Below are 9,678 nucleotides of genomic sequence, written 5' to 3'. Positions count from 1 at the left end.
CAATCGATGACATGAGAGTAAATGTTAATCCGGTCAAATGCAAGAGTTCTATGTTGTTTCAATGGCTCATCATTTAACAGTCAGCTTGGTTTTAGGACAATTGTGCTTTAATGATGATAAATTAACTATTTTCAGCCATATTTTAATAAGACGGCACCATCTCTGTAGCCAGTGAATCTCATTGCACCACTTGCTGCCACTGGCCACAAGGCCGGGTGTCCTGTTCCCTGGCAGAGGAGCTCCACTATGAGATGTTAAAACTTTATACTAACACATTCTCAACTCTAGCAGCGCTTCAGGAAAAACATGAACACTACCCAGCCTATTTTTAGAAAGTAATATCTGCTCTGCGGTTATTTTTATTCTTGTGTAACTCCAGACTAACCAGTCGGCTAATGAGTGCCTCTGGAAATATGGCTGACTCAGCAGAAAACAAATACATAGGTTTATAAAGTAAACAAACCAAGACGGATTCATCTGAAGATACCAACCAAGTATTTAAACCCAAGAAAAACAAGACGTAATAAGGTCGACTTTGCTCCGATATCACTCAACTCGAATGAGGAAAAGTTAGATTTAATAGAGATCAGCAATAACATGGCATCTGTCACTATATCAGGAACTGCAACCTCAGACTGAAACTAAAGTGTAAAACAAGGCCTGAGTATATTTCCTCACTCCATTAAGCATCAGTTAAGTTGACATCCCATAGTGTGACCTTCAGGAAGAGGAACCACGGCTGAATCAAATAAAAACACAAGAGCCTGGTGGGAAACCGGACAGTCACTGCAACCTGAACTGTGACAGAGGCTGAACAGAGAGGAAGGAGATGGGATGGCACAGTAAAGGGTATGGGTGAGAGATGAAGGTAAAACATAAAACAATCAAACAAAAAAGTTTCATTCTGCATAAAAGTTCCCCCCATCAAAGACTATACAAATGTTTTGTACATTATAACAAGTTAGATTACAGCCCAGGTTTTACTTTTGTACAGGTCCAGAGGTGCATCTTCCTTTCAGCTCTTAAGGTCTGTACATCTTGGTTACAAAAAATACATGCCATTTCATATCTATGCACATTAGGAACAAAATAAATGTTTGATTTAAAGGTAATCGAACAGTTTGACAACAGAGTCGAGCTGCAGTAAGTAACATGAAGTTCTATAAGGCGCAGCTTCGTCTGCCAGGAAACAAATATACACTCAAAACTGAACCAAACTCAAAATGCAGACGCTACGATGACTGTGCTCCGTGCGCCAGACTAAAACTGGAGCGAGAGAAAAACGATGTCTGATCAACTCAAGTTACGAGACTAAAATACACAGAAGAAACGATAATATTTTAATAGTGTACGTGTGTGTGTGAGTGACGGGCGCTCAGTGGCGCCTCATTTTGACTTTGCGGTTTGAGCTCTCCCGGTGTTTGTCGGAGTCCTGGCCGCGCCGCCAGTAGGTCTCCGAGCTGCCGCTGCGGCGCCGCTGTCGGGAGAATGACGGGTGTCTGTTCTCCTCTTTATCCATCTCCAGGACCCTCGGCCTGGTGGGGGGGGGGGGGGGGGGGGGGGGGAAGAGAGAGAGAGAGAGAGAGAGAGAGAGAGAGAGAGAGAGAGAGAGAGAGAGAGAGAGAGAGAGAGAGAGAGAGAGAGAGAGAGAGAGACGTCAAGTCATGTTTAGATCATTTTACACATGTGGACTGATTGTGCATTATTTTGCCTTTAGGTCCTTTACACTTATGTGTGTTAAGCCCATTTTCCGCTGGTCAATGACCCCACTCATATCTGCCTTCTGTCTGACACCTGAGTTGTTATTGTTTTTTTTACATCTTGTGAACAACGTGCAAACCGTAATTATTTCCTTTCTATAATTCAAAATGCAGCTATGGCAAGACAGAGACATGAGAAAAAATAAAAAAAAGGTATTATAAGGTCTCTGTGGTTTGTTTTGCTTGTATTGAACTGAGGACATTTGTCTCTGTTGGAAAACACCACCTTTAAAAAGAGCCACACTAAGAAAAAAACCTGTCTGAAGGTGATTTGTGATTATAAATACACAGCGGAGTCCAAAAGTCTGAGACCACTTTTGGCTGACTTGCCGTTGGGACAACCCCCCTCGCCCACAACCCCGACTAATCTGCCGCATCGTTGGACCGCAAAAGAAAATCCATTATCTTCTCACTCCATTCCAACTGCAGGGCCGGTCCCAGTGGTTAAGTCCAGGACTGAATCTTCAGTCCCAGTCAGACCACGGCTCCCCATCGTGTGTCTGTTCATTCATGTTTTTACCTCCGTTTCTACCACTCTCTGTCTTTGCCTCCTACAACAGACCACTTTTATAATAACACGTGTCATGATAACAGACGGAGGACATGACAGCTCCCCAAAGGTGAAGACAAGTGTACAACTCATAAACCCAACCTCCTCCATGTTAGTGGATGGGACATGGATCAAACTCAAACATTGAAGTACACCTCAAGATGGTTTCTGTCATTTTAGGTCGGTGTAATCACACTGACATTATTCAAAATTTTATTTTTTCGGGTAGGTTTGATTGTAATTAGTATTTTGATTATATAAAACACAGGGTGAATTGTCATGATTGACAGCTGAGACTGACTCCTGATTGGTCAAGCTTGTGTATTGATGCGACCTCACTACCGCGGCTCTACCGCGGCTCTACCCCCCCCCCCCCCCCCCCCCAGCACTACTGTGCAGAATCTGACTCCAGATGACAGCAGCGTACATATCTGCTATATTACTGGATAGTGGGAGGAAGTGGAGGTGCGCTGTCCATCTTTATTTACAGCCTATGGTCATGATTGTGTAGCCACCATGTACTTCATAATGACAAGTGAGAGGGGTTCCCCAGTTATGGTTCTAATGGACCCACAGCATGTGTGTGTGTGTGTGTGTTTGTGTGGTAGTGGGTGTGTGGGTGGGCGGGTTATACCTGTGTGCAGCATCAGGCCGTGCTCTGCGATGAGAGCGTTTGGCCTTCAGAGGAGCAGGTCTCTCCACAGGGGGCGAACTTAAAGGGCTGTCGCAGTCCACTCGAGGGGCATCGGCTCTGGTCCTGGCAGGAGGAGGAGGAGGAGAAGGAGGAGGAGGAGGAGGCACATGGGTTAGACCTGGATGTTATAAAACTACCATCTCGTCAGGGTTAAAGTTTGCTGACTCACTTTCGAAGGATGATGACCGCACGCCGCTCCTTGATGTCCTGGGGCCGGATGCAATGGGTGATGTCATCTGCAGCGTAGCCACTGAGGAGGAGAGAAAGCTTTTTATAAGTGACAAAAGACAACAACCTCAGCAGCTGCAGAACCGACAGGGATCCAACCAACAGACAGTCCGGACTGACTCACCTGAGCACCGTGACGCTGCCTCTCCTCACGGGCAGGACGAACACCGGCTCGGACACCCGGATGGGTTTGAACTGGAAGCGGCAGCCGAAGCACAGAGCGCTGTCACTGAAGAAGGACACGGACACGATGGGCCGGGCGAAGATGTGCAGGGGGTCCACGTGGGACACGATGCACCCCCCCGGCTGGTAATCATTGATCACCGCGCTGTTGACAAACCCTTCCGGGATCACCCCGTTGGCCACCAGCCGCTTGATCACCAGCTCGTCCACCCAGCCGGGGATGTCGTCCACCTCCCCTTTGCGGTACAGCCTCTCCTGGCCCGGGCCACGCTTCTCCAGCTGGGCCCCGTACGTGTAGCCCTCCCCGAAGAAGTACTTGTTGCGGAGGGGCGCCCTGTCCACAGTGTGCTCCCGGTAGAGCCCGGCCTCTCCCTGGGCCACCACCTCGTCGATCTTCTCCTCGATGAGGGCGCACTCCTCCGGGGTGAAGGCGTCCTCCTGCAGGATGCTGCTGCTCACCCGGCGGGCCTCCTGCTCCCGGAGCTCCGCGCTGTCCTCGCCGTGCTCGCACTCGTCGCCGTCGGACTCCCGGTACTCGCGCTTCCGCCCCTTCCCGCTGCCGTTGCTCGTCCCGTCCACGTATTTATTTTTGGACTCGTCCCTGTGCGGAGGCATGGACTTGAGCTTCTGCCTCAGGTCGGAGTATCCGCCGGCTGCCATGTCAGCCACGACGCTAGAAAAGGGCACTGTGACGGGCGTGTTGCTGCGTGTGCTCCCGGCCAACAGACGTGTCAGCGCCGCATGTCAGCGCCGGGTTCACCGACCCTGGAGAATGTGACCGCTGTCAAGCCCGAGTATCGATGAGGGGGGGATCGGTGGCTAAAGGGAGCGTGCAGCGCATACAAGTAGCTAGCAAAGGCTAACGTGCTACACCGGCCTGTGGACACTACAACAACCGACCGGTGTGGAGCTCAACTACAAACAAGAAACGGGAGATAAATAAACAATCAGATGATGCGATCAACGCTGCGTCCGAACCGCGACACGCTCAGCCAGCGGTGCGGCTAACGCTAGTCCGCCGAGCTCGCTAAGGTAGCCTCGCTAGCCTGGCTCGGTGTGTCAGTCGCCGCCTGGAAGTGCCGACAAACCCCGCAGAGACATTTCACATGTCCCCGCTGGACCTCGGAGCACCGGACACGTTCCCGCTCAGGTCCGCGGAGCCCCCGGGAGCAACATGGCAGGAGACGTGACGCAGGGCTGGAGCTCGGTCGGTTGTCAGCATCACAGACGGATCACAGACCGAGTCCGAGGGAGAAAACGCTAGAAATAAACTCGTGGAACCTGCTGGGGATCTGCGCATGCGCCGTGGAGAGCTGCCACCGAGGGGGCGTGGCCGTCATGTGTCCTGCACGGGGATTTATTACAGGAGCGTGAGGGGGATATGACGTCACTGCTGCTAAATCTGTCCCATAATAATAATAATAATAATAATAACAATTCATTGATTTTTAATGTATTTCCAACAATTAAATTAAAAAAGAAAAACTACACAAACACCTTAAAAAAATTAAACCTTAATGATTTTATCTACACATTCTAAAAGAAGTTAGATAAGTACAAATTTATTTAAACTCCCTCCTTTACCAGATTCTTATATATCTATAACTATAGAAATATACTAGTTCATACTTATGGGCAAATATTCAAATGTTTTATTTATTCGTTTATTGTGTAAATAATAATAATAGCAGAAAATAGAATGAAAAGGTAATCAAATAAAGCTCTATTCTAATATTAACATTGTCCCACGTGGTGGAAGGAAAATATGTAATTACTTATTTGCTTAATATTTTCTATTTGAATGACTTCATATTCTGTAGGAGAGTTTGAACATTCACCCTTGGGGACCAATAAAGGCTTAAACTTTAATATTCTTATCAAAGCATTGATAAGAATAATTTCATTATATAATCTCAAACTGATACAGATTGAAATAAGATACTTGTATTTATAGCTGTTTCACCATTTTAATAAATAAGCACAGAAGTGCACATATATCTCTTTAAAAACTTTTTACAAAATAAACAGGTTGATATGAACATTGTTTGGACTCAACAATGATTTACACCAACATTTAGTTTTATAGTCAAAAGTAATACAAAATTTAAAAAAACATCAGTTATAAAACACTGTAATAAAGATACAGATAAAAACCTATTTAATGTGAAATAAATGAAAACCACAGTAGGAAAAACAATTACCAAGTTGTAACTTTGAAAAGAAACATTAAATAATATTCATATTCAGGGTTTCTAGGCTGAATTTTGTGCAGTAAATATAATACATTAAACCAAAACACTTACGCATTGACTTTAGCGATTGAGTAAGCTATAAAACAAACACCTGAAGTCAAGAGGTAGATTATTTTTGCAGGTTTCATTTCCATGTTTGTTTGTGTTTGTGTGTGTAAGTGTGCTTTTAAGTGTGTGTGCACAGTTCAGCCCAGTGTTATAACATGGTGATTTCGCTGGGTGGTAGGGTGAGCCTCTTCTCCCGCACTAACATCATGTTTTCCACCTGCATGGCGATGACTCGACACAGCTCCAGGCCCTGTGGACAAACACAACCAGTGTCAGCACGGACACTGAACCACAGCGACACAGAAAAATCATTACCAGCATGCAAGGCCTCTGAAGTGTGTCCTTGTCCCTGTTTGCTTGCGTAATCACCTGCTCCAGCTGCATCTGAATGACCCGTTGTGTGTTCATGTCCCCCAGGGTGAGGTCGACATACGGGTAACTGGTTCCAGCAGTGGGCCTCTGGGTGCGGCTGGACTGCACGTCCACCAGGGGGACCACTACCATCAGCTCCTGCACCACAGAGTCCACACGTGAGACACTTCAGACTGCAGATACATGAGACTCTACGTCTGGTCTCAGGTTTCAGTCACGATGAGCTGAGTCATATTAGTGTGTGTGTGTGTGCTGGGGGTTTCCTTACATGGGTATTTTTGTGCAGGAAGTGCAGCCCATGTTGATTGACAGCGACAATGCAGGGGGCGTAGTAGGTAGTGGAGCTGCTGCTGTGGATGTAGAAGAACGAGGAGCCGAACATGGGGAACGCACTGATCAGGCCTGCACACGCACAGACACAACAAAAAGATCATGTTAAAGGGACAATTCACAGATTTTGCACATCAAATTCATTTACATTTTTAGTTGTATAATGCTTTTGGGCTCTGCTTGAGTTTTCCCAAAATAACCCTGAGGCTGGAGGAACAGTGTTTAAACAGTCTGTGTTCCACATCAAGGAAAAGAAGATTAAAAACCTGTGTAATTACCACGCATTTATGCAACATTTCGGAGGCCACTGGAGAGGAAAGCTCAAAGAACTATTGAACTTTGGTGCTTTTAGTTAGACCATTAAAAAAAATATATATATCTCTTAATGGTAGAACAAACAAAATCACTTCATTCCTTCTTGTGAACAGAGGAAATATCTGTAAGTGTGACACATAACCAATGATTGATTCAACTTCAAAGTTCATTCTTTGAAACTTGGAAACAGGAGAATACAGCCTTAACTTACTGATTTGTTTCAGAGCTTTTAACTGTATCACATTGTTCAATCACTGAATGTGGCTTTATGAATAATAACAATGTAACTTGAAGGACATAGTCTGGTCCTTCTTAATCTGCTGATGGTGTGACGGATGATTTATACGTTTGCTGTTGTTTTGTTTGGGTGTATCGTGAATTTAAATGTGGGGACAGTTGGGCCTTGGCAGAGGTTTGAGCTCCACTGATACACAAACAAAGATCTCACCCATGAACTGCGCTCGGGCCTGGTGCGGATTCAGGGCCTGCACTTGTTGCATGTGCTGCGTCACCATGGTACTCCACTGCTGGGGCGGCTGCTTCTTGAACAGAGGCGCGGCGATGTACTCGGATAACTCATGTCTGGAGGAAGGTGGGGGGAAGAAACAGAATCTAAGATAAACACAAGTCTGCTTCGCTCTGTGGTTTCCAACATGTCTCAGAATGATTTTCAACGGCTCAGTGAGTCGGCTCTGCTCTGCGGCTGGTTGAGTGTGTGTGGGCGAACGGGGAGGCAGTGATAACTAGAGTGAGAGCAAGAAACAACATTCAACAGTTGAGAAAGATACAAAAAGAAAAGGAAAAGATCATAAAGTCAAGCAACCATCAAGTGAAAATGTTTCACTTCCACGAGAGACAGAAGGAAGAATTCTACACTTTTCAAAACAGTTAAAGAATAAAATCTATCATTCTCCTTTAATTTGAATATTTAATAGGATGTTACATAATTTTTTTCTGGATTAATCACAAACGACAAGATTAAAGCAGTGAATTTCGTTTTTCATTAACTTTCTGTGCATGTTCATTGTCTGCACTTTTCATTAGGGTGGTAAAAATCAAATTATGATTTCTCCAGTTTCCATCTAGAGGCAAACGAGACAGACAGGAGTGAGTAAACAGAAAGAACTGGTGAAGCAAATGAAACACACTCTTTAGACCAGGATGGGTTCTGTAAACTGAAAACACGTCGGCCATTTCCCCTTGTGTCTGTTTGCTCACATGCTGGGGACGAAGACGATGTCTTTGGCTCTGTGCTGCAAAGCTGCCAGTTTGGAGATCTGGTGGAGCTGTTGATCGCTCACTTTCCCGTCTGGGAGCACATTAAGCAGGCCTTTACGGTAGTCCGGCAGGATCTACAAACACACACATACAACATTTACCTACACACATAAACGACAGATATATACTATGTGTGTATGTGACACTTCACCTGGTGTACCTGGTTATAATGCATCGCCACACACAGCTCGTTCTCAAACTTGAGCGGTTGAGTCCAGACGACTCGTCTGAACCAAAAGCTGTAGCTGGAGTCGACCACCTCGGCCTCGGTCGCGACATCCAGGATGTACTCGTGTTTGTTCAGAGGACGCACATTCTGACCTGGACTCACATGCAAAACAACAGATGGTTATTGGTGTCAACGAGATATGAGTATTATCTAAATTGAACATAAACTACTGAGATAAAGAACTAGTATATGTTTCACTGCAGTCCAGAGCTCCGGACCAGTTTCCGACCTCCACCAGCAGAATACAAACTACAGAGACACGACATAAAACTTGAAAAGTCATGTAAATATTTGCGGAGCCGCGTGCTGTGTGACGTGCTGTGTTTCTGAATAGCATAGAGGCGTGAGCAGCTGTCAGCTGTTCTCATGTGGAGATGGTTAATGTTAAAACAGGAAAAATAGACAGCAGAATGCAAAGTGTGCTGTTGGAGCGCTGCAAGGGGAGAAATCAGCGCTGGAGCTCTCAACACGGGAAACATGATAAAGCAGAAGAAACGGAAGTGAACGATGTATTTATTCACTAGTGGGATATAATTGACTCATTGGGAAACATTTTGCAAGATGGATACATGAGAGGAAATTGTGTTTCTGATTGTTACAGACAGAGACGTCAGTGTTGTGTGGTATCTGTATCGGAAATGAGACGCTGATATTGAGCACGCTGCTGTTATTTTTCCAGGGCAGCCATATCAGCACTCGATTGACTTCTCTCCCGCAGCTGGAAAACCAAAGAGCAGCCTGATCTGTGATCTGTGATTGGTTCTGCTCCACTGACAATGAAGAGGAGATTAAATGTGTGCACTCATACAACGTTTGATATGTGTGTGTGTGACAGAGAGGGAGAAGCAGACGTCTAGGGAGCCCACCTCTGTTGGTGACTAAAAATATGGCATATTCCTCCATGGCCTCCAGCCTGTGTAAACCCATCTCATAGCACAGCTCCTCAATCACCTCCAGGGCAACCTGAAAAAAAAAACACAGCAGCATCAAACCCGCACGTCTGTGAGCACCCGGCTCCTTAAAGATGGCTGTGCTGGTGAACAGAAGCTGAACACCTACAGAGCAGGTTTTGATTTTCACATGGCGTTCGATTCCTCCAGGAAACAGAACGAGCTGGCGCTTTGAACTTCGACCTGCCTGAGGAGGAACAAGCACACAGTCATTCAATATAGATACGGTTCACACACTGGACAAGTTGTACTGTACTTGGCTGAAACCTCCGTCCAGAAATAACAATGTATAAATATATACAGTGCCTTGCATAAGTATTCACCCCCCTTGGACTTTTTCCCATTATGTACTGATACTAACTGGAATTCAAATAGACTTAAATAAACTTTTTCCCGTTTGATCAACAAAACATGCATAGTACTTTGGAGGTGCAAAATAAATTTTATTGTGACACAAACAATAATGAGAACAAAAAAGTTGACATTGGT

At 45.5% G+C, this 9,678-nt stretch overlaps 2 protein-coding genes across 2 annotated transcripts in view; both read right to left on the bottom strand.

The window, feature by feature from the left end:
* Positions 1 to 560: 560 nt before the first annotated feature.
* Positions 561 to 4,704, bottom strand: alkbh5 (alkB homolog 5, RNA demethylase). The gene is made up of 4 exons (XM_053417877.1): positions 3,357 to 4,704; positions 3,174 to 3,254; positions 2,945 to 3,067; positions 561 to 1,535 (listed from the first exon to the last, which is right to left on the bottom strand). The coding sequence occupies exons 1-4, from the start codon at positions 4,073 to 4,075 to the stop codon at positions 1,376 to 1,378; spliced, it is 1,083 nt and encodes a 360-aa protein (XP_053273852.1). The 5' UTR covers positions 4,076 to 4,704; the 3' UTR covers positions 561 to 1,375.
* Positions 4,705 to 5,375: 671 nt separating this feature from the next.
* The window catches only part of myo15ab (myosin XVAb), a 47,316-nt gene continuing 43,013 nt past the window's right edge, over positions 5,376 to 9,678 (bottom strand). Inside the window, exons 70-77 of the mRNA XM_053418793.1 lie at positions 9,299 to 9,376; positions 9,106 to 9,202; positions 8,171 to 8,331; positions 7,951 to 8,084; positions 7,181 to 7,314; positions 6,356 to 6,489; positions 6,085 to 6,225; positions 5,376 to 5,965 (exon numbers count right to left, since the gene is read on the bottom strand). Of these exons, the coding sequence (XP_053274768.1) occupies positions 5,864 to 5,965; positions 6,085 to 6,225; positions 6,356 to 6,489; positions 7,181 to 7,314; positions 7,951 to 8,084; positions 8,171 to 8,331; positions 9,106 to 9,202; positions 9,299 to 9,376 (981 nt within the window). The 3' untranslated portion in view covers positions 5,376 to 5,863. The remainder of the gene's footprint in view (positions 5,966 to 6,084; positions 6,226 to 6,355; positions 6,490 to 7,180; positions 7,315 to 7,950; positions 8,085 to 8,170; positions 8,332 to 9,105; positions 9,203 to 9,298; positions 9,377 to 9,678) is intronic.

Source organism: Pleuronectes platessa, chromosome 3 (genome assembly GCF_947347685.1).
Source record: "Pleuronectes platessa chromosome 3, fPlePla1.1, whole genome shotgun sequence".
Taxonomy (NCBI): Eukaryota; Metazoa; Chordata; class Actinopteri; order Pleuronectiformes; family Pleuronectidae; genus Pleuronectes; species Pleuronectes platessa.
The sequence above is the reverse complement of the archived record's forward strand: the minus strand, read 5'-3'. Positions and strand labels throughout refer to the sequence as shown.